The following is a 27,533-nucleotide window of genomic DNA, read 5'->3' as shown; positions in this document are numbered from 1 at the left end:
TAATAATAATAATAATAATAGAATAAAAACCTGTGAGCTGCGTTCAGGACGGTTTCTGTCCTGAAATCAGATGTGAGGTGACAATAAAGAATCAAACAGCAGGGTTAGTCCTTTAATATCTTCATGTCAACAAACTGACAGAAAATAAAAATAAATTTCTTCATTTTAACTGTAATGGTTCTTTTTCATGTGTGATGAGCTTCTGGACCCTGAAACATCCCTTCGACCTGTTATTGATCCTCACAGTGAACCGCTTCACGAAGCGTTCTGGGTTCAGCAGCAGAACCTGGTTGCTTCTCTCGGTCTGGATCCCGTTTCTCAACCTGCTCTTTCAACCTTTAACCTCTCTGTGCTGCAGTGCCCCCTGCTGTGAGGACGCAGGAGTCTGCAGTCTGTTTCCATGGAAACAAGTGGCTCAATAAATGACAATCTCAATCATAAAAAGGCAGCTCTCAGAATTAGTGAAGTCTCACTTTAGCCTCATTTCACAGTTTATGTTCAAATATCATATAAATATATATTCATACATCCAGAGTGTGTCATCAGCAGCCTGAGATTACAGCAGACTGGTAACACACATCCTGGATCCATCTGCCATCACAGCTAAATGTGAAATAGACACGCTTTACGCTGTCTGGGCATGGAAATTACACGTTTTCCTGTAGAGTACCAAAATGAACCTACTGCATGATTACATCCATGTGACTTACAGGAAAATTAAACTTTAGGTAAAACACGTGGTTGGATTCATGAAAAATAAAACATGGTTGGGAAAAGCTTTCAAAACATGTAACTTTCACGCCTCGACAACCCAAAGCGGGACTATCTCAATATTTTGCTGTGGTGGACCGGCGTGTCTGTCATGTATGTGGTAACACTGGGTTGTCTGGATACACACATGATATGTATTTATATTTAATGAAGAAAACTAAAAGCTTTTTATCAGCTGTTCCAGACACATGACGTTAGAAGTTTATTAGAGCTGCTGTTTGTCGTTAATAAATTATCTTCTGATTTCCTTCCAGCTGACAGAATTAAAAACATCAGCCTGAAATCTGAAAACAGGAAGTTTACAGTAAACAAACCTTTCTAAATAAAGTCTGTGTTTCATGCTGCAGGTGTTTACAGAAGTTCTTTAAACAGAAACAGGAAGAAGTCAAACATGTGCTTCCGTGTTGCTGTTCGGACAACACGTCATCAACACGTCTGTTAAACAGATTCAGACGTTCAGTCAGCTGATCTCAGTGCTGCAGAGGGTCTTCATGTGTGATGCTCTTATTCTGAAAGTACTGTCTGAAAGGGACCACAGAACACAAGAACTTTATTATCATTGTTGTTGTTGTTGTTATTGCTGTTGTTTGTACTGTGCAGTTCCTTTCAGGCTGTCTGACGTCTCAGAGTCGAAGTGACGATGACTTTCATTCATAAATCATTTCCTGAAGAGGTTTTTTGACTCCTGGTCGTTCAGTTCAGCCTTCATCACCGTGGAAACGTCCTCACTGTCTCTCAAACAAACTGGATGTGATTTTAATCACTTTCATTTATATCAAATTCTTCTCTTAGCTTTTATTTTGAAAGCAGCAGGTAGAACCGAGTGAACCTTCGGGGAGGTTTTGGAGAGCAAGCAGCTTTGATTTCACAACTAATCTTTTGCTCCAGTAGGTGGCGGTGACGCACCTTTAAATTGGTCAAAAAAAACAACTAGAAGAAGAAGACGCTTTCACGACTTCTGATGTTAATAAAAACAAAGATTTCTTCATCTTTAACGAGAACTGAAACAGGAAATAATCGAGTTATTAATTGTCGATCTCCAGCAGGAAACACGACACCAGAAACCATAAATCATAATTCTGATGTAACATCTAATTTCAATAAAATGTTTTCATTGATATTGTTTCTGTTTGTCGTGATTAAAACTCGTTAAATCGTTATCGTTTGTTTTTCATCTGAAACTTAACGTTTGCTTGTTTTTCTCTTGTCTTTCAGAAACATCTCGTTTGTTTTTGTTCGCTGCTCCAACTTCCTGTTTACTTTACAGTCAGCCAATCAGAGCTGATCAACCTCTACGTCACAGCTGTCCTTCTGTCCTCAGACAACTGTCTGTCCCCACAGGACATCGTCTGTGTCTCTGCACCTGGTCCACCTCAGAGTGTCTTCAGAGTGTCTTTAGAGTGACATCAGAGTGTCCTCAGTGACCTCAGAGTGTCCTCAGTGTTCTCAGTGACCTCAGAGTGTCCTCAGAGTGACCTCAGAGTGACCTCAGTGTTCTCAGAGTGACCTCAGTGTTCTCAGTGACCTCAGAGTGACCTCAGAGTGACCTCAGAGTGACCTCAGAGTGTCCTCAGAGTGTTCTCTCCTCAGAGTGTCCTCAGTGTTCTCAGTGTTCTCAGTGACCTCAGAGTGTCCTCAGAGTGACCTCAGAGTGACCTCAGTGTTCTCAGAGTGACCTCAGTGTTCTCAGTGACCTCAGAGTGTCCTCAGAGTGACCTCAGAGTGACCTCAGAGTGTCCTCAGAGTGTTCTCAGTGACCTCAGAGTGTCCTCAGAGTGACCTCAGTGTCCTCAGAGTGTCCTCAGTGACCTCAGAGCATCAGAGTGACCTCATAGTGACCTCAGAGTGTCCTCAGTGTCCTCAGAGTGTCCTCAGAGCGTCTGAGTCCAGGAGACCTGTGGACACTGTGGGTCTCTGTCATCACATCTGTCTCTACACCTCCTTCTCCTCTTTACTGTGAATGGACGTCCGTCTCAGATTCTCCTTCACTTTCACAAACTCTGGAGCTTTCAGGTCCTCCTGCTGCTGTCTGTCCAGCTGAGACAGAGACAGACAGACAGAGAGACATTTCAGGGGACTAAAGACATACTGTGTAAATTAATGTTTGTGTGTGTTAGTGTATGTTAATGTGTATCAATGTGTGTACGTGTGTGTGTATCAGTGTGTGTATGTGTGTGTATCAGTGTGTGTATATGTGTGTGTGTATCAGTGTGTGTACGTGTGTGTATCAGTGCGTGTACCAGTGTGTGTATGTGTGTGTGTATCAGTGTGTGTATATGTGTGTATCAGTGTGTGTATCAGTGTGTGAATCAGTGTGTGTATCAGTGTGTGTATCAATGTGTGTATGTGTGTGTATCAGTGTGTGTATCAGTGTGTGTATGTGTGTGTGTATCAGTGTGTGTATGTGTGTATGTGTGTGTGTGTGTGTGTGTGTGTGTGTGTGTGTGTGTGTGTGTGTGTGTGTGTGTGTGTATCAGTGTGTGTATCAATGTGTGTGTGTGTGTGTGTGTGTGTGTGTGTATCAGTGTCTGTATGTGTGTGTGTATCAGTGTGTGTATCAATGTGTGTATGTGTGTGTGTATGTGTGTGTGTGTATCAGTGTGTGTATCAGTGTGTGTATCAATGTGTGTATCAGTGTGTGTATCAGTGTGTGTATCAGTGTGTGTATGTGTGTGTGTGTGTGTGTGTATGTGTGTGTGTATCAGTGTGTGTGTGTGTGTGTGTGTGTGTCAGTGTGTGTATGTGTGTGTGTGTATCAGTGTGTGTGTGTGTGTATCAGTGTGTGTATCAGTGTGTGTGTGTGTGTGTGTGTGTGTGTGTGTGTGTGTGTGTGTGTGTGTGTGTGTGTGTATCAGTGTGTGTATCAGTGTGTGTGTGTGTGTGTGTGTATCAGTGTCTGTATGTGTGTGTGTATCAGTGTATGTGTGTGTGTATCAGTGTGTGTATCAATGTGTGTATGTGTGTGTGTATCAGTGTGTGTATCAGTGTGTGTATGTGTGTGTGTATCAGTGTGTGTATCAGTGTGTGTATGTGAGTGTGTATCAGTGTGTGTATCAGTGTGTGTATGTGTGTGTGAATCAGTGTGTGTATCAGTGTGTGTATCAATGTGTGTATGTGTGTGTATCAGTGTGTGTATCAGTGTGTGTATGTGTGTGTGTATCAGTGTGTGTATCAGTGTGTGTATGTGTGTGTGTGTGTGTGTGTGTGTGTGTGTGTGTGTGTGTGTGTGTGTGTGTGTATGTGTGTGTGTATCAGTGTGTGTATCAATGTGTGTGTGTGTGTATCAGTGTGTGTATCAGTGTCTGTATGTGTGTGTGTATCAGTGTGTGTATCAATGTGTGTATGTGTGTGTGTATCAGTGTGTGTATCAGTGTGTGTATCAGTGTGTGTATCAATGTGTGTATCAGTGTGTGTATCAGTGTGTGTATCAATGTGTGTATCAATGTGTGTATGTGTGTGTGTATGTGTGTGTGTATCAGTGTGTGTATCAGTGTGTGTGTGTGTGTGTGTATCAGTGTGTGTATGTGTGTGTGTGTGTATCAGTGTGTGTGTGTGTGTGTATCAGTGTGTGTATCAATGTGTGTATGTGTGTGTGTATCAGTGTGTGTATCAGTGTGTGTATGTGTGTGTGTATCAGTGTGTGTATCAGTGTGTGTATGTGTGTGTGTATCAGTGTGTGTATCAGTGTGTGTATGTGTGTGTGTATCAGTGTGTGTATCAGTGTGTGTATGTGTGTGTGTATCAGTGTGTGTATCAGTGTGTGTATGTGTGTATGTGTGTGTGTGTGTGTGTGTGTGTGTGTGTGTGTGTGTGTGTGTGTGTATGTGTGTGTGTATCAGTGTGTGTATCAATGTGTGTGTGTGTGTATCAGTGTGTGTATCAGTGTCTGTATGTGTGTGTGTATCAGTGTGTGTATCAATGTGTGTATGTGTGTGTGTATCAGTGTGTGTATCAGTGTGTGTATCAGTGTGTGTATCAATGTGTGTATCAGTGTGTGTATCAGTGTGTGTATCAATGTGTGTATCAATGTGTGTATGTGTGTGTGTATGTGTGTGTGTATCAGTGTGTGTATCAGTGTGTGTGTGTGTGTATCAGTGTGTGTATGTGTGTGTGTGTGTGTATCAGTGTGTGTGTGTGTGTATCAGTGTGTGTATCAGTGTGTGTATGTGTGTGTGTGTGTGTGTGTGTGTGTGTGTATCAGTGTGTGTATCAGTGTCTGTATGTGTGTGTGTATCAGTGTGTGTATCAATGTGTGTATGTGTGTGTGTATCAGTGTGTGTATCAGTGTGTGTATGTGTGTGTGTATCAGTGTGTGTATCAGTGTGTGTATGTGTGTGTGTATCAGTGTGTGTATCAGTGTGTGTATGTGTGTGTGTATCAGTGTGTGTATCAGTGTGTGTATGTGTGTGTTACCTCCTCCAGCTTGCGGTGCCTCTTCATTAGCTCCGCCTCCAGAGGAGAGATCTTCCTGTGAGCTTCCTCTTCCTGTTTCTTCTGCCGGATCAGCTGATCTCTCTTTCTGGTTTCCAGAACTCTCTGCAGCTCCGGCTTCATCTCCACACTCACCCCCCCCCTGCAACACACAACACCCGTGTTCACACACATGATGTAATGAGAGTTTGATTCAACAGGGGGCGCTGTGACGTCACAGCAGATAAACATGAAGTGGTTTTAAAGCTGCTGTGATAAAAGTGAATAAAAAAAAAATTCAAACTGAAGTTTAAAACTGACACGGAGACGTTTATAAATTTTATTGAAATTATTAATAATTAAAACATTTATATGATCAGGTGTTTGTTTACATCTGGATCACACTGCAAGAAGTTTTAAATGAAGTTCTGTTTGAAGTGCTCACATCACCGAGCAGCATCAACGCTCTGTGACTGTGTGGAGGTGAAAACTTTCCCAGTGTTCTCGGTGGCGGAGGCCTGTGAAGCTGGAGGCTGTTGCCTAGCAACGTCCTCAAAGAGTGTGAACTCAACAATGAAGACGCCAATAGACTGATTCATGAACACATCAAACCAGAAAATGTTGTTCTCTGATTGGTCGGTGTCTCAGACTGGATTCCGTCCTGGTCAGTGTCCCCGTCCTGGTCAGTGTCTCTGTCCTGGTCGATGTCCCCGTCCTGGTCAATGTCCCCGTCCCCGTTCTGGTCAGTGTCTCGGTCCCCGTCCTGAGCAGTGTCCCCGTCCTGGTCAATGTCACCGTCCTGGTCAGTGTCCCCATCCTGGTCAGTGTCTCTGTCCTGGTGAGTGTCTCCATCCTGGTCAGTGTCCCCGTGCTGGTCAGTGTCCCCGTCCTGGTCAGTGTCTCCTTTCTGGTCAGTATCCCCGTCCTGGTTAGTGTCCCCGTCCCTGTCTTGGTCAGTGTCCCCGTCCCCGTCTCCATCCTGGTCAGTGTCCCCGTCCCTGCCCTGGTCAATGTCCCCATTCTGGTCAGTGTCCCCGTCCTGGTCAGTTTCCCCATCCTGGTCATGGTCAGTATCTCTGTCCTGGTCCTGGTCAGTGTCCCCATCCTGGTCCTGGTCAGTGTCTCCGTCCTTGTCCTGGTCAGTGTCCCTGTCATGGTCAGTGTCTGCATCCTGGTCACTGTCCCCATCCCGATCAGTGTCCCCATCCCGGTCAGTGCCCCCGTCCTGGTCATGGTCAGTCTCCCCGTCCTGGTCAGTGTCCCCGTCCCGGTCAGTGTCCCCATCCTGGTCACTGTCCCCATCCCGATCAGTGTCTCCATCCCGGTCAGTGCCCCCGTCCTGGTCATAGTCAGTGTCTCCATCCCCGTCCTGGTCAGTGTCCCCGTCCTGGTCCTGGTGAGTGTCCCCGTCCTGGTCAGTGTCCCCGTCATGGTCAGTGTCTGCATCCTGGTCAGTGTCCCCATCCCGGTCAGTGTCCTCATCCTGGTCATGGTCAGTGTCCCCGTCCTGGTCAGTGTCCCCATCCCAGTCAGTGTCCCCGTCCTGGTCATGGTTAGTGTCCCCATCCCGGTCAGTGTCCCCATCCTGGTCAGTGTCCCTATCCTGGTCATGGTCAGTGTCCCTGTCCTGGTCAGTGTCCCTATCCTGGTCATGGTTAGTGTCCCCATCCCGGTCAGTGTCCCCATCCTGGTCAGTGTCCCTATCCTGGTCATGGTCAGTGTCCCTGTCCTCTTACCGTTTGCAGCTGCTCAGCAGTTCTCGGTGGAGCTCCTGGTGACTTTTCGAAGCTTTAACGGGGTTCAGCAGCTTCTTGGGTTTGATGAGGTCCTCATCCTCGTCTCCGTCCAGGTAATCCGGCTGCGGGACGTGGATTGACACCGGAGACGGCTTCCTGTGGACGCCCTCAGGCCGCTGCAGGTCTGCATACGCTGATGCTGAAGACACGAGGACAGAGACAGAACATGAAAACATTGGGACTCAAAATTGAATGTCTTTGATAGAACTTTACTGTTAGATATGAAGTTTCAGTTGTAGCGCCACCATCAGACCAGAAAAGGAGCTGCTTTAAGAAGAACTAAACCTTCCAGATGTTTGGCTGTTATTAGACTCGGTGTCCTCCGAGGACGCTGGCGGGACGTCAGACATGAGAATGTCCAATGTGTCCAAAATGGTTGCGGTTCTGGTTCTGGTTCTGGTTCTGGTTCTGGTTCTGGTTCTGGTTGTGGTTGTGGTTGTGGTTCTGGTTCTGGTTGCAGTTGCGGTTCTGGTTGCGGTTCTGGTACTGGTTCTGGTTCTGGTGTCCTGTTGTTGGACAGACATTGGTTTCAGGTCTCTGAGACAGTTGGGTCTCTGCAGCTCGGGGCAGATTAACGGGCATCTGATCCGAGTCCTCAGATATTCTGGGAGACGGAGATCACATGTCGTCAACAAAGAGCTTGTTCTGAACCGGAGAACTCGTCCAGCGCTGCGTCATATTTCACAAAAATGAAATGAGGCTCAGACGTCACATCATGTCGTCGGTTCCAGGATGAGGACAGACGCTCAGACCGATGTTGGACCTGCTGCAGGGATTTACTGCCTCCAGACACCAGAATATTAGGGACGTACAATAACAATAACAACAACAACAACAACATCAACCATAACAATAACAACAACAACAATAGCAGCTGCAGGTCCATCAGAGTCTCCTGAACATGGAGGTGTTTGAGCGTTGGATGTCCCGCAGGACGACATCAAGACGTTCTGAGGTTTCATATCGACCGACTGAACGTCTCTGAGGAACTTTATCTGGTTACAACCTCAGAGAAGACGCTCGGACTGAACCAGGAAACGGGATCATGTTTCACCACAACATCAGACGATAATGTCTTTCATCCTTTCATCCTTTCATCCGTTCATCCATTCATCCGTTCATTTATTCATTCATTCATTCATTTATTCATTCATTCATTTATTCATTCATTCAGTCACTCGTTCATCCCCAAGAAATAAAAGTCTCTAAATCAGATCTGCTGCTAAAAGCATCAAACCAAAACTAAACCAAAACCTACAAAATAAAATACATCCTTTCAGGGTTTTTGGTCTTCGGATTTCAGGATGAGAAAAACTTTTAAGAACCACATTGAACTGAGAACAGGTCGACGGTTCGGTCCATTAACACTGTTCAAACACTCTTACATAAACACTGCAGGTCACCAAACACATGATGCAACAGACAAACAGGACGTAACCATGGCAACGGTCCAGTTATTGATCGCTCCACCTACTGCCATCAATCAATAACCAACATCAGCTATCAGAGAACAACGCAACGGGTTTAAAACACCAAATCGGAACTAAACCACCAAACTGGAACTAAACCACCAAACTGGAAGTAAACCACCAAACTGGAACTAAACCACCAAACTGGAAGTAAACCACCAAACCGGAACTAAACTACCAAACCAGGACTAAACCACCAAACTGGAACTAAACCACTAAACCAGGACTAAACCACCAAACCGGAACTAAACCACCAAACCAGGACTAAACCACCAAACCGGGACTAAATCACCAAACCTGAACTAAACCACCAAACTGGAAATAAACCACCAAACCGGAACTAAACCACCAAACCGGAACTAAACCACCAAACCTGAACTAAACCACCAAACTGGAACTAAACCACCAAACCTGAACTAAACCACCAAACCGGGACTAAACCACCAAACCTGAACTAAACCACCAAACCGGGACTAAACCACCAAACCGGAACTAAACCACCAAACCTGAACTAAACCACCAAACTGGAACTAAACCACCAAACCTGAACTAAACCACCAAACCGGGACTAAACCACCAAACCTGAACTAAACCACCAAACCGGGACTAAACCACCAAACCTGAACTAAACCACCAAACCGGGACTAAACCACCAAACCTGAACTAAACCACCAAACCGGAACTAAACCACCAAACCGGAACTAAACCACCAAACCTGAACTAACCCACCAAACCGGGACTAAACCACCAAACCTGAACTAAACCACCAAACCGGAACTAAACCACCAAACCTGAACTAAACCACCAAACCGGGACTAAACCACCAAACCTGAACTAAACCACCAAACTGGAACTAAACCACCAAACCGGAACTAAACTACCAAACCGGAACTAAACCACCAAACCTGAACTAAACTACCAAACTGGAACTAAACCACCAAACCAGGACTAAATCACCAAACCAGGACTAAATCACCAAACCTGAACTAAACCACTAAACTGGAAATAAACCACCAAACCTGAACTAAACCACCAAACCGGAACTAAACCACCAAACCTGAACTAAACTATCAAACTGGAACTAAACCACCAAACCTGAAGTAAACCACCAAACCTGAACTAAACTATCAAACTGGAACTAAACCACCAAACCTGAACTACACCACCAAACCAGAACTAAACCACCAAACCGGAACTAAACCACCAAACCTGAACTAAACCACCAAACCTGAACTAAACCACCAAACTGGAGGTGACGGATGAAATACAGGGAATAATAAACGGAAACACCAGGTCTACCAAGTCCTGCTCTTTATTTCACAATTTCATATTGAATTATTTTTTACAGCTGTACAAACAAACATTTTACACAAAACATTATGAAATATATTTTTTATATTTATATATAAAGTTTAAAATATATAAAAGCAGTATTTTTCAAATGCTACCGACATGCAGTCAACGATGACACAGCTTCTGTTCTTATTGATAATACGTAGTTACACTTTATTATACATTTAGTTATTATTATTAGAATAAAGTTATATTGTTGCAGAATAATAATATTTAAACTCACATTTATAACTAATTTATTTGAACTAAAAACTGCAGAGTGGAAGTTCGATGTGATGATAAAGAGTAAAAGTCCTACCAGACTTTACCATCCCCTCCCTGATTAAGTCCGGCTGTCTGAGGCTGCTGATCGCTCTCCGATCCATCTGATCCATATTATAGATCTGATTGATGTTATTGATCTGATCGATCTGATTGATCCGGTCCAGCTGATCAGGTCCTGATGATCTGATCTGAGTTACTCTGAGAGAACCTTCATTCTCTGCTCCTCCAACGCAACTGAAGCATGCTGAGTGTGAAACAGCGGTCACATGATCCTCAGTGTGTCACTCCTTTTCCTCCTCCTTCTCCTCCTCCTCATCTCCCCCCTCCTCTTTGTACAGCAGCCTACCCTCAGCCTGTTCCCACGCTGCTCTCAGCTTTTCTTCTGTTTCCAGAGGAAATGTATGATTATAAATAAAAACTGATTATCATAAATAAAAAGTGTTTGTATTTCCAGTTCCAAACTGATGGTGGCGTAGAACATCACAAAACATAGAACATCACAAAACATAGAAAATCACAAAACATAGAACGTCACAAACCATAGAACATCACAAAACATAAAACATCACAAAACATAGAAAATCACAAAACATAGAACATCACAAACCATAGAACATCACAAAACATAGAACATCATAAACCATAGAACATCATGAAACATAGTACATCACAAAACATAGAACATCACAGAAAATCAAAGAACGTAGAACATCACAGAACATCACAGAACATAGAACATCACAGAACATTAAATAACATCACAGAACATCACAGAACATAGAACATCACAGAACATTACAGAACATAGAACATCACAGAACATTACAGAAAATATAACATCACAGAACATTGAATAACATCACAGAACATTACAGAACATAGAACATCACAGAACATCAAATAACATCACAGAACATTACAGAGCATAGAACATCACAAAACATAGAACATCACAGAACATAGAACATCACAAAACATAGAACATCACAAAACATAGAACATCACAAACCATAGAACATCACAGAATATAGTACATCACAAACCATAGAACATCACAGAAAATCACAGAATGTAGAACATCACAGAAAATCACAGAACATCACAAAACAGAACATCACAAAACAGAACATCACAGAACATAGAACATCACAGAACATCAAATAACATCACAGAACATTACAGAACATAGAACATCACAGAACATAGAACATCACAGAACATAACAGAACATAGTACATCACAGAACATAACAGAACATAGAACATCACAGAACATCACAGAACATAGAACATCACAGAACATTACAGAACATAGAACATCACAGAACATCACAGAACATTCCCTCCATGACAGACGAGAGCCTGAGAGGAACAAACTGACCTCGAATGGTCGGGTTCCTCCCGTTCTTCACACACTGCTGCTTCACTGGAGGCTCGTGGTCGATGTTGTATCCCTTCTGAAACCACAGAAGAAGAGACATGCTCAGGAGATAGGAAACAGAAATCTATCTCAGACAGGTGGAGTCAGATGGAAATAGGTGGAGTCAGATGGAAACATGTGGAGACAGGTGGAAACAGGTGGAGTCAGATGGAAACAGGTGGAGACAGGTGGAAACAGGTGGAGTCAGATGGAAACAGGTGGAGACAGATGGAAACAGGTGGAGTCAGATGGAAACAGGTGGAGTCAGATGGAAACAGGTGGAGACAGGTGGAAACAGGTGGAGTCAGATGGAAACAGGTGGAGACAGATGGAAACAGGTGGAGTCAGATGGAAACAGGTGGAGACAGGTGGAAACAGGTGGAGTCAGATGGAAACAGGTGGAGACAGGTGGAAACAGGTGGAGTCAGATGGAAACAGGTGGAGACAGGTGGAAACAGGTGGAGTCAGATGGAAACAGGTGGAGACAGGTGGAAACAGGTGGAGTCAGATGGAAACAGGTGGAGACAGATGGAAACAGGTGGTCAGATGGAAACAGGTGGAGACAGATGGAAACACGTGGAGTCAGATGGAAACAGGTGGAGACAGGTGGAAACAGGTGGAGTCAGATGGAAACAGATGGAGAAAGATGGAAACAGGTGGAGTCAGATGGAAACAGGTGGTCAGATGGAAACACGTGGAAACAGGTGGAGTCAGATGGAAACAGGTGGAGACAGGTGGAATCAGGTGGAGTCAGATGGAAACAGGTGGAGTCAGATGGAAACAGGTGGAGACAGATGGAAATAGGTGGAGTCAGATGGAATCAGGTGGAGTCAGATGGAAATAGGTGGAGTCAGATGGAAACATGTGGAGACAGGTGGAAACAGGTGGAGTCAGATGGAAACAGGTGGAGTCAGATGGAAATAGGTGGAGTCAGATGGAAACATGTGGAGACAGGTGGAAACAGGTGGAAACAGGTGGAGTCAGATGGAAACAGGTGGAGACAGGTGGAAACAGGTGGAGTCAGATGGAAACAGGTGGAGACAGATGGAAACAGGTGGAGTCAGATGGAAACAGGTGGAGACAGGTGGAAACAGGTGGAGTCAGATGGAAACAGGTGGAGACAGATGGAAACAGGTGGTCAGATGGAAACAGGTGGAGACAGATGGAAACACGTGGAGTCAGATGGAAACAGGTGGAGACAGGTGGAAACAGGTGGAGTCAGATGGAAACAGATGGAGAAAGATGGAAACAGGTGGAGTCAGATGGAAACAGGTGGTCAGATGGAAACACGTGGAAACAGGTGGAGTCAGATGGAAACAGGTGGAGACAGGTGGAATCAGGTGGAGTCAGATGGAAACAGGTGGAGTCAGATGGAAACAGGTGGAGACAGATGGAAATAGGTGGAGTCAGATGGAATCAGGTGGAGTCAGATGGAAATAGGTGGAGACAGATGGAAACATGTGGAGACAGGTGGAAACAGGTGGAGTCAGATGGAAACAGGTGGAGACAGGTGGAAACAGGTGGAGTCAGATGGAAACAGGTGGAGACAGATGGAAACAGGTGGTCAGATGGAAACAGGTGGAGACAGATGGAAACACGTGGAGTCAGATGGAAACAGGTGGAGACAGGTGGAAACAGGTGGAGTCAGATGGAAACAGATGGAGAAAGATGGAAACAGGTGGAGTCAGATGGAAACAGGTGGTCAGATGGAAACACGTGGAAACAGGTGGAGTCAGATGGAAACAGGTGGAGACAGGTGGAATCAGGTGGAGTCAGATGGAAACAGGTGGAGTCAGATGGAAACAGGTGGAGACAGATGGAAACAGGTGGAGTCAGATGGAAATAGGTGGAGACAGATGGAAACACGTGGAGACAGATGGAAACAGGTGGAGTCAGATGGAAACAGGTGGAGACAGGTGGAAACAGGTGGAGTCAGATGGAAACACGTGGAAACAGGTGGAGACAGATGGAAACACGTGGAGACAGATGGAAACAAGTGGAGTCAGATGGAAACACGTGGAGTCAGATGGAAACACGTGGAAACAGGTGGAGACGGGTGGAAACAGGTGGAGTCAGATGGAAACAGGTGGAGACAGATGGAAACAGGTGGAGACAGATGGAAACAGGTGGAGAAAGATGGAAACAGGTGGAGACAGATGGAAACAGGTGGAGTCAGATGGAAACAGGTGGAGACATATGGAAACAGGTGGAAACAGGTGGAGTCAGATGGAAACAGGTGGAGACAGATGGAAACAGGTGGAAACAGGTGGAGACATATGGAAACAGGTGGAGACAGATGGAAACAGGTGGAGTCAGATGGAAACAGGTGGAGTCAGATGGAAACAGGTGGAGACAGGTGGAAACAGGTGGAGACAGATGGACCAGATCAGAACTAGAGAACCTTCAGGAAGCCTGTTAACATCCTGTAAACAACATTCATGTCACACACACACACACTCACCCCAGTTGGGGGGTGGGGGAGGGGGATGGGGGCGGGGGGTCTTTGAGACAGTGAGGGCCTTGTCACCATGTTGCTGCCTGATGAAGTCGCTCCTAGCAACCAACACAAAGTCCATTCATGGAGGGGGTTAAAGAGGAGGAGGAGGAGGAGGAGGAGGAAGAAGAAAAGGAAGAGGAAGAGGTGGAGGAGGATGAAGAAGATGAAGAGGAGGAGGTGGAGGAGGAGGAGGAGAAGGAAGGAGGAGAAGAAGAGGAGGAGGAGGAAGTAGAAGAGGAAGGAGGTGGATGAGGAGGAGGAAGAGGAGGAGGAAGGAGGCCGGAACATGAAAACACGTGAGGTTGCATGTTCTTAAAGGAACAGTACACTCAGACACGCATGAAACACGGATGTTCAGATTCACTGTGACATCACTTCCTGTAGAGGTGGTCCTTCAGAATAAACCTCGAGAGGAGCAGAGAACAGCAGCATCTCCCCCCTGAAGCTGACTCTTCCGTCCCCTCGAGGGTGCAGCGCTTCCTTAAGGACAGTTATTAATCGGTCAGAAAAATCAATTAAAGTCAATCAATCAAACTTTATTGATGAACAGAGTAGACTGAACAGGAAGAGACATGACACGCCGCTGCAGTAAAACCAGGTGACCTGCATATATAGTCAATAACCAATGATCATTTTGATCAACACCTCTGACGTCTCAGCTGGTCACACACTGACCTCTGACCTCTGCTGGTCACACAGCAGCATTACAGCTCAGAGCTGCAGCAGGAAGTACTCAGAGCCTTTCAATGGAAAACACATCCACCTGCCCTTCAAAATAAAAGCACTTGTTTCTGAACCGTCAGCAGCCTGTGTGTCTGAATGATGTTCTACTTTCTGATACTGATGATTGATCTGTGCTGTAGGTCATCAATAATTAATGAAATCATCACCGACACTTTGACCTTTTACCTCATTCAGTTTTTTTTGTCTCATAATTCAAATCTCCCTCAGTTTATTGATGATTTATTCACGATGTCATTCTTGCCTCCTGTTCCTAGATAAGACGCTCTCTCTAATTTTAGCTGCAGGATCTTCTCTGATCGTCCTAATCTGCCTCCGAGCTGGATTTAACACACACACACACACACACACACACACACACACACACACACACACACACACACACACACACACACACCTTCCGGTAATGAACGGTGTTAGAGAAGCCGGAAACACTCTGTCAGAGGTCGCAGCAGGTCAAAGGTCACAGTCAGAGGTCGCAGCAGGTCAAAGGTCACAGTCAGAGGTCGCAGCTCGCCTCCACCTGCTGCTGCTGACGGGAACAGAAATAGACCAATGACTTGATGTTGGCGGAGCATTGCAGCTGCATAACCCCCTCTCAGACCACCACACACACACCCGCCTGCTGTCAGCTGTTTGTTACCGTGGCAACAAACACACCCCAGCACTCCTCAGCAGGTGCGCTGTGCTTCATAACTCAAATATTTGTTTCTGTGGTGAAGTCGTTTCTCGTTACTCGAGTTCGGCTTTGTTTCATCTCTGAGGAACTTTACAGCGAGAACGAAGACAAAGGAACACAGAGGAACACGGAGAACACGGAAGAACACGTGGAACATGGAGGAACACGTGGAATACTGAGAAACACAGAGAACACTGAGAACACGGGGGAATACGTAGAACACGGAGAACACGGAGGAACACGTGGAACACAGAGAACACGGAGGAACACGGAGAACACAGGGGAATACATGGAACACGGAGAACACGGGGGAATACGTGGAACACGGAGAACACGGAGGAACACGCGGAACATAGAGAACACGGAGGAACACAGGGGAATACGTGGAACACGGAGAACACGGAGGAACACGTGGAACACAGAGAACACGGAGGAACACGGAGAACACAGGGGAATACATGGAACACGGAGAACACGGGGGAATACGTGGAACACGGAGAACACGGAGGAACACGTGGAACATAGAGAACACGGAGGAACACGGGGGAATACGTGGAACACGTGGAACACGGAGAACACAGAGGAACACGGAGAACACGGAGGAACACGTGGAACATAGAGAACACGGAGGAACACGGGGGAATACGTGGAACACGGAGGAACACAGGGGAACACGGAGAACATCGAGAACACGGGGGAATACGTGGAACACGGAGGAACACATGGAACACGGAGAACACAGAGGAACACGGAGAATATGGACAACACGGGGGAATACGTGGAACACAGAGAACACGGAGGAACACAGAGAACACGGAGGAATATGTGGAACACGGAGGAACACATGGAACATGGAGAACACAGAGGAACACGGAGAACATGGAGAACACGGGGGAATACGTGGAACACGGAGGAACACAGGGGAACACGGAGAACATCGAGAACACGGGGGAATACGTGGAACACGGAGGAACACATGGAACACGGAGAACACAGAGGAACACGGAGAATATGGACAACACGGGGGAATACGTGGAACACAGAGAACACGGAGGAACACAGAGAACACGGAGGAATATGTGGAACACGGAGGAACACATGGAACATGGAGAACACAGAGAAACACGGAGAATTGATTTTGTCTCCGTAGAAACATATAAATCTGTCCAGATGTTTCAGCCACCTCCTGCAACTTCAAGCGGTTTCTCTTCTGAACATTTTCCTTCTGAAACGTTGTGTTTAAGAAACAGAACTTCCTCGTAACTGAAACTGGTTCTGAAGTTCGAGTTCGTCAGACGAGACGTTTCGTAGAAATGTGCAAATCAGCTCGTTTCATTTATTCTCAAACGTTACAGTTTTTTGACCTGAGAATGGTTAGTTAGGGTTAGTTAAAGTTAGGGTTATAAGGTTAGTTGGGGTTATTAGAAGGGTTAGGATTAATTAAAGTTACGGTTATAAGGTTAGTTAGGATTAGTTAAAGTTAGGGTTAGTTAAAGTTAGGGTTATAAGGTTAGTTGGGGTTATTAGAAGGGTTAGGATTAATTAAAGTTAGGGTTATAAGGTTAGTTAGGATTAGTTAAAGTTAGGGTTAGTTAAAGTTAGGGTTAGTTAAAAGTAAGGTTAGTTAAAATTAGGGTTCATTAAATATAAGGTTAGTTAAAGTTAGGGTTGCAGGTTAGGGTTAGAAAGGTTATTAGAAGTGACGAATGAGGACGATAGGTTTGTGTTTCTGACCCAGGAAACATTTCACTTCCAAAGATCTTATATTTGCTGTGAATGTTTTGATTGTTATTCATTTTAATGTTGATACGTCTTCCACAGATTTGATATGAAGATCATCAGATGATGTTTAAACTCTGGACTCTGAGTGACCTCATCTAAACCGAACCTGCAGAATCGATCTGATTATTGATCGGATCAACTGAAAAAAACAAAATGGCTTCAAGCTGCTGATCCTTTATGTTCTGTCACTTTAAAAATGTCATGACATGAAAAATACAACAAAGGAAGCCCTGAACTGTTGAGCAGCTGAAATCCTCTATCAGGCAAGAATGGGACATTTCACTTTCAAAACTCCAGAAACTGGCCTCCTCAGTTCATATGTTTACAGAGTGTTGTTAAAACTCAGTGGTGAACATGACCCAATGTTTCAGAGACGTCTTGCTGACTTCAAATTCTAAATGAGAATATATTTTTATAAAAGTTTCAACATTTGATCTGTTGTCTTTGATTTCTTTCTAATTAAATATTAAAGTTTATATGATATACAAATCATTTCATTGTTTGTATTTTCCACAGCGTCACTGGTTGTAAACAGGTTGTATTGATCCAATCAGTTCTGTGATCCTCCAGTTCCTTAAATATCAGTTCAAACTGACGATGTCATCTTCATCGCTGAAGAACCCGATCAGAACCGTTGTCCTACTCAGAACTTCACAACAAACACTCACCTTCTTTCCATAAGAGGCTCCCATCCTGCAGTCGTCAGATCACCGTTCTCCTTCCTCTTTCTCCTGCTCCTCTTCTTCCTCCTGTTCGTCCTGCTGCCTGACAGCCCGGGGTTCTGTTAGCCTGACACAGTGCGACGCAGCCCGGAAAGCTTCATGTCAGCAAACCAGAGCACACTGAGAGCAGGAGGAAGAGGAGAAGGAGGACAAGGAGGACAAGGAGGAGGAGGAGGAGCCCGGCCACCTGTTGCTGCCTGACTCCCTGCTCTCGGCTGTGAGGAGTTAAGGTGCTCTGACTGGATTAAAGTAATTAGAGGAGACATGACGCCTCCACAGATGAAGATAGTTTGAATTCTTCCTCAGTTTCATGTTTCATGTCGTAACTTCACTTGCAGAAGATGAAGATGATGATGATGATGATGATGAAGATGAAGATGAGTAACAGAGACTCCGAGTGAAGAAGATAAAACTGACTCTGATGAAGGTCATGTGTTCAGGACAGGAAACCAGAGGGAACTTTTTAACATAAAAGTTTCAACCTGAAAATGATTCATTCATTTATATAAAACATATCATGTAGATTTAAATATGATCAACTTCTTATATTTGTAATCAAACAGAAATCACTTTTAATGTTTGGAAACTTTGTTGCTCTGATCACTGATTGGCTGCTCAAATGATCAATACATTGATTTGTTTCTTTGTTTGGAGGCTCTTCAGCTTCTTGTATAACAGCTCCCTCCAGTGGCTGGGAGTGTAATATCAATACAATCATATGATTAATCCATGACCAATCAAAGATTTACAGGGACTTCCTGGTTCTGATTATTGACCAATCAGGACCAGGAGGAGGTGGAGCCTGATGGATTCAAACACTGATGTCAAGAGGAATGAATGCAGCAGTCTCCAGATGGATATATATAAGGATATAAATATACAGTGTATGCATATATACAGTGAAGGAAATAATTATTTGATTTCTTGCTGATTTTGAAAGTTTGTCCACTGACAAAGAAATGAGCGTTATAATTGTAATGGAGGTTTATTACAACAGAGACAGAATATAAAAAAAATAAAAATATCCGGAAAATCACATCGTATTAATTTGCATTTGATTGTGTGAAATAAGTATTTGATCTCCGACCAACCATCAACAATTCTGTCTCCCACAAACGGTTAGATTCGTCCTCTCACTTTAAGAAAGTACTAAAAGACACCCGTCTCAACTCATTAACCGTATAAAAGACACCCGTCTCAATTCGTTACCTGTATAAAAGACACCTGTCCACAGATTCAATCAATCAGATTCCAACCTGTCCACCATGGAGACCAAAGAGCTGTCTCAGGATGTCAGGGACAGATCGCAGACCTGCATGAGGCTGGAATGGACTACAAGACCATCAGCCAGCAGCTCAGTGAGAAGGAGATAACTGTTGGTGGATTATTGGGAAATGGAAGAAACACGAAATGACATGGACCTCCTCGGTCTGCATCTCCTCGGTCTGGAACTCCTCGGTCTGGATCTCCTCGGTCTGCATCTCCTCAGTCTGAGGCTCCTCGGTCTGGACTTCCTCGGTCTGCATCTCCTCGGTCTGGATCTCCTCGGTCAGGACCTCCTCGGTCTGGACCTCCTCAGTCTGCATCTCATCGGTCTGCATCTCCCTCCTCGGTCTGGACCTCCTCGGTCTGGATCTCCTCGGTCTGGATCTCCTCGGTCTGCATCTCCTCGGTCTGGATCTCCTCAGTCTGCATCTCCTCGGTCTGGATCTCCTCAGTCTGGGGCTCCTCGGTCTGGATGTCCTCGGTCTGGGGCTCCATGGAGATCTGGTCTGGTGGGGTATCGATGATCATGAGGAAGGTGAGTGATCAGCCCAGAACTACACGGAGGAACTTGTTCATGATCTCCAGACAGCTGGGACCACAGTCACCATGGAAACCATCGGTAACACACGACGCCGTCATGGATTCAGATCCTGCAGCGCTGCGAGGTCCCCCGGCTCATGAAGACACATGGACAGACCTGTCTGAAGTTTACCAACGAACACCTGAAGGATTCAGAGAAGGCTTGGAGGAGGTGACGTGGTCAGAGGAGACCAACATCCAGCTCTTTGACATCAAGACTCGCTGTGTTTGGAGGAAGAGAAACGCTGACTAGAACCTGAGAACACCGTCCCACCGTCCCCACTGTCCCCACCGTCCTACCATCCAACATGGAGGTGGAGACATTCTGCTTTGGGGGTGTTTCTCTGCTGAGGGGACAGGACGACTTCACCGCATCGAGGGGAGGACGGACGGGGCCGTTACCGGGACATCTTGGGGGACGACCTCCTTCCCTCAGCTGGGACACTGAAGACGGGTCGTGGACGGTCTTCAGCACCACAATGACCCAAAACATACGGCGAGGCAACAAAGGAGCGGCTCAAGAAGAAGCACATGAAGGTCACGGCGAGGTCGAGCCGGTCTCCGGACCTTCATCCCAGAGAACATCTGTGGAGGGAGCTGAAGCTTCCTGTTGCCGAGCAACAGCCTAGAAACCTAAAGGATTTGGAGGATCTGCAAAGAGGAGTGAACAACATCCCTCCTGAGATGTTCAAACCTGGAGACCAACTACCAGAAACGTCTGACCTCTGACCTCGCCAACAATGCTTTCTGCACCAAGTACTGAGTCATGTTCTGCTACGAGATCAAATACTTATTTCACACAATCAGATGCAAATCAATTTATAACTTTTATATGATGTGATTTTCTGGAATTTGTTTTTTATATTCTGTCTCTGTTAAAATAAACCTCCATTATAATTATAGACCGTTCATTTCTGTCAGTGGACAAACTTACAAAATGGGCAGGAGATCAAATAATTATTTCTTCCACTGTATATATATAAAGGTGTAATGTGACACTCTGATTGTTGTTTCTCCAACACATTAAATAAACATCAACACAGCTGCAGTGGTCACATGATTTAATGTGGATTCATCGTAAGAGTCCCGCCCAAACACAGGTTACCATGGAGACCAGAGGACGCCGTCCAGTCCAGTCTCTACTGGTCTGCAGTGGGCGGGGTCTCCGGCCCGTCGTTGCTCGGTCCCGACATCTGCATGAAGAGCTCCCTCAGCTCTGTGATGTCATCGTCGAGGGACGGCAGCGGCGGCAGCTCGCGCTGCTCGCGCTCCTCGATGAAGTCCCACAGACGGACGTTGTTCATGAACTGAAACCAGAAACAGAACCGGCGTTAGACACGAGAACATCGAGCAGCAGCGAGCTGATGGACGACAGCAGGAGCAGGTTCTGACCCGGACGTTCCCCTCGGAGCTCAGCTGTTTGCGCGGCCGGTCGGGTTCTGCCAGGGTTCCGTCCGGGAAGGCGTGAAGGTACAAACACTTCCCTCCAAAGGGACACGAGCCGCGGCCCTGATCGAAGTACTTACAGGCCTTCTTCCTGCAGACACACAACACAGGTCGGACACGGCTCACCTACAGAAGGCGTCCTTATATCTCATTGGCTGGGAAGCAGGTGGGCGTGGCTCACCTGACCCCAGACTTAAAGAGGTCTATGAGGTGGTCCTTCTCCTCCTGGTCCTCCACCCAGTATGCCGAGGGGATAACGAACTCAGACACCACCCGGCACTCGGGACACGACCTGAGACAGAGACGCAGGTCAGATCGGATCTCGGTTCTGAGACAGGAACAGTTGAGCATCGATCTGTAACAACCTTCACGAAAAAATAAGAACAGTTTTCTCTGAAGAAATGTAAAACTGACAAAGTTAATCAGACTCTTTAGAACCTCTGTAGAACCTGGTCTCTTTAGAACCTGGTCTATTTAGACCCGTGTCTGTTCAGAACCGGGTCTCGGTAGAACCGGGCCTCACTTGATGATCTTGTTGCAGAAGGTTCTGGTGCAGCGCCACTGCCGGATGCAGGCCAGGCAGAAGGTGTGACAGCAGGACGACAGGATGCCGAAGCGGCGGTCCGACGGGTTCGCCTTCTGCACCACCACCTCCATGCAGATGGAGCACACCTGCACAACAGCAGCGGTTACTGGGGTTACTGTCACCATGGCAACTGAACCAAAGAGAAACCGGACCCACCTTGTCCTGGCTGAGCTGGGCTGCAAAGGCCTTCTCCATGTCGGCCTCGAAGGCCAGCAGACACATCTGGAGGCAGACAGACAGGCAGTCAGGGAGACAGGGAGGGAGACAGGGAGGGACAGAGGGAGGGATGCTGGGAGACAGATGGGAGACAGACAGAAAGAGAAACAGACAGACAGACAGACTACATGAACGTGCACACCTTCTCATGCGCTCTCCTCTGCTCGGGATCGTGGGGGTGGAGCACCTGGAGCCCGCACACATCACACAGGTCGCCATGGAGATACGTGCAGCTGTCTCCGTAGTAACAGTGTCCAGCGGTTGCGTAGGGACACAGCTGGGGAAGGTCCTGGTAAGCCCCGCCCACTGGGGGAGGAGCTGCAGAGAACACAGTAAAAGGTGTGATTGTCTGTGAACATCAGCTGATCATCAGGACGGTGTTATTGATCAGCACCTTGTTCCGGTGCCGAACCATCCAGACCAGTTCTGATGGCGTCCACATACGACTGAGGAGGAGCTGCCGCCGCCGCCGCCGTGACCTCTGACCCCGAGCTCTCTGCTGGAGCCGCAAACATGCTTTCTGCTCCCAGAACTAAGAGACAGATTCCTGAGTCATCAGTTCTATAATCTTTAAATCTATCATTTAGATTCAGAACACACAGCTGACAACTTCCTGTTTACACCCTGTTTACATCCTGTTTACATCCTGTCCCTCCAGACTTCACCACAGTGTTCTTCACCTCTGTCTCTCAGGACCATCGTCTTCTTCACTGCCCCTCTGCCTCGGCCCCCAGCTCCTCCCCCACCTGCTGCACCCTCTGAAGCTCCTCCTCCTCCTCCTCCTCCTCCTCCTCCTCTGGGTGGTTTGATGTGATCATACCTGCACACAGATCACAGACAGGAAGTGATGTAACACTGATGCTAATGTCTGACCTCTGGCGAGCCTGTGAAACACATGAAGGTCTGGTGTTCAGACAGAAACTCTTTTTCCCATCATGCACTGCTCCTCTCCCTGCACCCGTTTACCTGTCGGGTGTGTGTGAGTGTGTGTGTGTGAGTGAGTGAGTGAGTGAGTGAGTGAGTGAGTGAGTGAGTGAGTGAGTGAGTGAGTGAGTGAGTGAGTGAGTGAGTGAGTGAGTGTGTGTGTGTGTGTGTGAGTGAGTGAGTGAGTGAGTGAGTGAGTGAGTGAGTGAGTGAGTGAGTGAGTGTGTGTGTGTGTGTGTGTGTGTGTGTGTGTGAGTGAGTGAGTGTGTGTGTGTGTGTGTGTGTGTGTGTGTGTGTGTGTGTGTGTGTGTGTGTGTGTGTGTGTGTGTGTGTGTGTGTGTGTGTGAGTGAGTGAGTGAGTGAGTGAGTGAGTGAGTGTGTGTGTGTGTTCCCTGTCGGTGTGTGTTACCTGCAGCGTTCTCCGTAGGCACACACTCCTCTCTGGTAGAACTTGCAGATGGTGGAGGGTTTACTGCTGGTCGGGTCATGAGAGAACAAACAGCGGCTCCCTTCCCTGCACACTCCGTGGAGGAAGTACCTGAAACACAGGAAGTGATGTCAGGTCCCTACTACCCTACATCCCAGGTCCAGATTTATTGACCTGAAGGTTACCATAGCACTACTTAGTGAAGGACTCCTGAAACCTGAACCTCTTCATCCTGACCTCTCCAGGACCTCCAGGACCTCTTCAAGGAGGACCTCTTCAAGGTCTTTATCCCGACCTCTCCAGGACCTCCAGGATCTCTTCAAGGAGGACCTCTTCAAGGTCTTTATCCCGACCTCTCCAGGACCTCTTCAAGGTCTTTATCCCGACCTCTCCAGGACCTCTTCAAGGTCTTTATCCCGACCTCTCCAGGACCTCCAGGACCTCTTCAAAGTTCTTATCCCGACCTCTTCAGGACCTCCAAGATCTCTCCAGGACCTCCAGGATCTCTCCAGGACCTCCAGGACCTCTTCAAGGTCTTCATCCTGACCTCTCCAGGACCTCTTCAAGGTCTTCATCCTGACCTCTCCATGACCTCCAGGACCTCTCCAGGATCTCCAGGATCTCTCCAGGACCTCCAGGACCTCTTCAAGGTCTTCATCCTGACCTCTCCAGGACCTCCAGGACCTCTTCAAGGTCTTCATCCTGACCTCTCCAAGACCTCCAGGACCTCTTCAAGGCCTGCTGTCTGATACTCTGTCATTTCATCTAAAGGACTTTATGAAGCTGCAGTTCACCAAAATAAAACCGTTAGTAATTAATCAGTCATACAGGAGGAGGTGGAGAAGAGGAGCAGCAGGTTGAGAAGAGGAGGAGCAGGTGGAGAAGAGGAGGAGCAGGTGGAGATGAGGAGGAAATGGAGAAGAGGAGGCGCAGGAGGAGATGAGGAGGAGGAGGTGAAGGAGAGGAAGAGCAAGAGCAGCAGGAGGAGGTGGAGGAGCAGGAGGAGCAGCGGAGTCTGACTGAGTTTTAACTTCAAACTGAAGTGACAGCGGAACGCAAGCTAAGAGCTAAAAACATTAGCTCGATGCTAACGCGTACGTAGTGATGCGCGTCAGAAACAAGAAGCAAGACAGTCAGACCGACAGACAGACAGTCAGACAGACAGGTGAGTGACAGACAGACAGGCAGAGCCACACACTCACCTGCAGGTCACCTGTTTGGTGCTCATCTTTCTCGCGGACCTTTAGCTACAACGACTGCTTCCAAGTTGTCACCTCGGTGTCCCGTTCAAACAGTTCCGACTGAGAGCCGCACACACCGGACAAAGGTTCCTTCTCTGAAAAGTAAATCCACTCATATACTGTAATGCAATTATCTGACTATTTCCATTTATTATTCTTTATTTTATTTCAAAGGTAAATTTTGCTGAAAGCTGATCTTCAAATTAAAACTGAACATTAAACCCCAAAACAAAAATATATATGCATATATATGCGTATATACAGTGGAGGAAATAATTATTTGATCTCCTGCCCATTTTGTAAGTTTGTCCACTGACAGAAATGAACGGTCTATAATTGTAATGGAGGTTTATTTTAACAGAGACAGAATATAAAAAACAAATTCCAGAAAATCACATTATATAAAAGTTATAAATTGATTTGCATCTGATTGTGTGAAATAAGTATTTGATCTCGTAGCAGAACATGACTCAGTACTTGGTGCAGAAAGCATTGTTGGCGAGGTCAGAGGTCAGAGGTCAGACGTTTCTGGTAGTTGGTCTCCAGGTTTGAACATCTCAGGAGGGATGTTGTTCACTCCTCTTTGCAGATCCTCCAAATCCTTCAGGTTTCCAGGCTGTTGCTCGGCAACAGGAAGCTTCAGCTCCCTCCACAGATGTTCTCTGGGATGAAGGTCCGGAGACCGGCTCGACCTCTCCGTGACCTTCATGTGCTTCTTCTTGAGCCGCTCCTTTGTTGCCTCGCCGTATGTTTTGGGTCATTGTGGTGCTGAAGACCGTCCACGACCCGTCTTCAGTGTCCCAGCTGAGGGAAGGAGGTCATCCCCCAAGATGTCCCGGTAACGGCCCCGTCCGTCCTCCCCTCGATGCGGTGAAGTCGTCCTGTCCCCTCAGCAGAGAAACACCCCCAAAGCAGAATGTCTCCACCTCCATGTTGGACGGTAGGACGGTGGGGACAGTGGGGACGGTGGGACGGTGTTCTCAGGTTCTAGTCAGCGTTTCTCTTCCTCCAAACACAGCGAGTCTTGATGTCAAAGAGCTGGATGTTGGTCTCCTCTGACCACGTCACCTCCTCCAAGCCTTCTCTGAATCCTTCAGGTGTTCGTTGGTAAACTTCAGACAGGTCTGTCCATGTGTCTTCATGAGCCGGGGGACCTCGCAGCGCTGCAGGATCTGAATCCATGACGGCGTCGTGTGTTACCGATGGTTTCCATGGTGACTGTGGTCCCAGCTGTCTGGAGATCATGAACAAGTTCCTCCGTGTAGTTCTGGGCTGATCACTCACCTTCCTCATGATCATCGATACCCCACCAGACCAGATCTCCATGGAGCCCCAGGTAATTAGTTGAGACAGGTGTCTTTTATACAGGTAACCAGTTGAGATTCGGAGTCCTTTCTTAAAGTGAGAGGACTAATCTAACTAGTCCGTGGGAGCCAGAATTGTTGATGGTTGGTCGGAGATCAGATACTTATTTCACACAGTCAAATGCAAATCAATTTATAACTTTTATATGATGTGATTTTGTGGATTTTTGGGGGGATATTCTGTCTCTGTTAAAATAAACCTCCATTACAATTATAGACCGCTCATTTCTTTGTCTTGTCTTTGTTTTCACGTTTGTTTTTGTATTCATTGCTGTATGTATTCTATGAATTGGGTTGAGCTGTCAATCAACTGGCTCTGAAGTTTTCTAAAGTGACCGTGATACCTTTTTCCGGTTTGTTGCTGGCGGTCATAAACATGTACATGTGTGTGTATCGCGTGTGTATCGTGTGTGTATCATGTGTATCATGTGTATCATATGTGTATTATGTGTGTATCATGTGTGTATTATGTGTGAATCGTGTGTATCTCATGTGTGTATCATGTGTATCATGTGTATCTCAAGTGTGTATCATGTGTGTATCGTGTATCTCATGTGTGTATCATGTGTGTATCGTGTGTATCATGTGTGTATCATGTGTATCATGTGTGTATCGTGTGTATCTCGTGTGTATCATGTGTATCTCATGTGTGTATCATGTGTGTATCGTGTATCTCATGTGTGTATCATGTGTGTATCGTGTGTATCATGTGTGTATCATGTGTTTATCATCATGTGTGTATCATGTGTGTATCATGTGTGTATCGTGTGTATCATGTGTGTATCTGTATCATGTGTGTATCATGTGTGTATCATGTGTGTATCTCATGTGTGTATCATGTGTGTGTGTATCATGTGTGTATCATGTGTATCTGTGTGTATGTGTGTATCATGTGTGTGTGTATCGTGTGTATCATGTGTATCATGTGTTTATCATGTGTGTATCATGTGTGTATCATTGTGTGTATCATATGTGTGTATCATGTGTGTGTATTGTGTGTATCATGTGTGTATCGTATCATGTGTGTATCGTGTGTATCATGTGTGTATCATGTGTGTATCATGTATGTATCATGTGTGTATCATGTGTGTATCGTGTGTATCTGTGTGTATGTGTGTATCATGTGTGTATCGTGTGTATCTCATGTGTGTATCATGTGTGTATCTGTGTGTATCATGTGTGTATTATGTGTGTATCGTGTGTGTATCATGTGTGTATCATGTGTGTATCATGTGTGTATCATGTGTGTGTGTGTATCATGTGTGTATCATGTGTGTATCGTGTGTATCATGTGTGTATCATGTGTGTATTGTGTGTATGTGTGTGTATCATGTGTGTATCATGTGTGTATCATGTGTGTATCTGTGTGTATCATGTGTGTATCGTGTGTATCATGTGTGTATCATGTGTGTATCGTGTGTGTATCGTGTGTGTGTATCATGTGTGTATCATGTGTGTATCGTGTGTGTATCGTGTGTGTATCATGTGTGTATCATGTGTGTATCGTGTGTATCATGTGTGTATCATGTGTGTATCATGTGTGTATCATGTGTGTATCGTGTGTATCATGTGTGTATCATG

At 46.1% G+C, this 27,533-nt stretch overlaps 2 protein-coding genes and 1 long non-coding RNA gene across 7 annotated transcripts; all 3 read right to left on the bottom strand.

Moving 5' to 3' along the window:
* Nucleotides 1-99: 99 nt before the first annotated feature.
* On the bottom strand, nt 100-18,065 carry LOC138630053 (protein FAM107B). Of its 5 annotated transcripts, none has more exons than XM_069714156.1 (7): nt 17,850-18,065; nt 11,444-11,519; nt 6,918-7,116; nt 5,185-5,344; nt 2,600-2,808; nt 2,395-2,551; nt 100-2,267 (listed from the first exon to the last, which is right to left on the bottom strand). In XM_069714156.1, exons 1-5 carry the CDS (start codon nt 17,871-17,873, stop codon nt 2,704-2,706), a joined length of 564 nt encoding a protein of 187 aa, XP_069570257.1. In that variant the 5' UTR covers nt 17,874-18,065; the 3' UTR covers nt 100-2,267; nt 2,395-2,551; nt 2,600-2,703. The 5 variants fall into 5 exon arrangements, with proteins under 5 accessions (XP_069570257.1, XP_069570255.1, XP_069570254.1 ...); XM_069714154.1 differs by having other exon boundaries at nt 2,395-2,560; nt 2,611-2,808; XM_069714153.1 differs by having other exon boundaries at nt 100-2,278; nt 2,395-2,808.
* Nucleotides 18,066-20,792: 2,727 nt separating this feature from the next.
* mkrn2 (makorin, ring finger protein, 2) lies at nt 20,793-24,643 on the bottom strand. The gene is made up of 10 exons (XM_069714123.1): nt 24,550-24,643; nt 23,330-23,458; nt 22,677-22,816; nt 22,391-22,528; nt 22,139-22,314; nt 21,937-22,002; nt 21,718-21,866; nt 21,376-21,486; nt 21,141-21,285; nt 20,793-21,055 (listed from the first exon to the last, which is right to left on the bottom strand). Exons 1-10 carry the CDS (start codon nt 24,573-24,575, stop codon nt 20,888-20,890), a joined length of 1,248 nt encoding a protein of 415 aa, XP_069570224.1. The 5' UTR covers nt 24,576-24,643; the 3' UTR covers nt 20,793-20,887.
* Nucleotides 23,578-24,238, bottom strand: LOC138630038 (uncharacterized). The gene is made up of 3 exons (XR_011311608.1): nt 23,980-24,238; nt 23,735-23,907; nt 23,578-23,595 (listed from the first exon to the last, which is right to left on the bottom strand). It is a non-coding gene; the product is annotated as an uncharacterized lncRNA (long non-coding RNA).
* Nucleotides 24,644-27,533: the final 2,890 nt, after the last annotated feature.

The sequence above is a fragment of the Brachyistius frenatus genome, unplaced genomic scaffold, assembly GCF_029030835.1.
Source record: "Brachyistius frenatus isolate BFR_SWC_R1_liver_20210118 unplaced genomic scaffold, ASM2903083v1 Contig_126, whole genome shotgun sequence".
Lineage (NCBI taxonomy): Eukaryota > Metazoa > Chordata > Actinopteri > Embiotocidae > Brachyistius > Brachyistius frenatus.
Note: the sequence above shows the minus strand (reverse complement) of the source record. Positions and strands in the feature narration are given on the sequence as shown.

What these genes read in the sequence shown, in the direction of transcription:
- LOC138630053 (XM_069714153.1), bottom strand. Translation starts at nt 17,873, where the DNA reads ATGGGAGCCTCTTATGGAAAGAAG. An exon ending in CTGCTGAGCAGCTGCAAACG is followed by an intron (nt 5,345 to 6,917) that starts GTAAGAGGACAG and finishes TGTGTGTTGCAG; the next exon opens with GGGGGGGGTGAGTGTGGAGA. An exon ending in GGCACCGCAAGCTGGAGGAG is followed by an intron (nt 2,809 to 5,184) that starts GTAACACACACA and finishes TCTCTGTCTCAG; the next exon opens with CTGGACAGACAGCAGCAGGA.
- mkrn2 (XM_069714123.1), bottom strand. Translation starts at nt 24,575, where the DNA reads ATGAGCACCAAACAGGTGACCTGCAG. An exon ending in TTCTGCAACAAGATCATCAA is followed by an intron (nt 21,487 to 21,717) that starts GTGAGGCCCGGT and finishes TCTCTGTCTCAG; the next exon opens with GTCGTGTCCCGAGTGCCGGG. An exon ending in CTCTTTAAGTCTGGGGTCAG is followed by an intron (nt 21,286 to 21,375) that starts GTGAGCCACGCC and finishes GTGTGTCTGCAG; the next exon opens with GAAGAAGGCCTGTAAGTACT.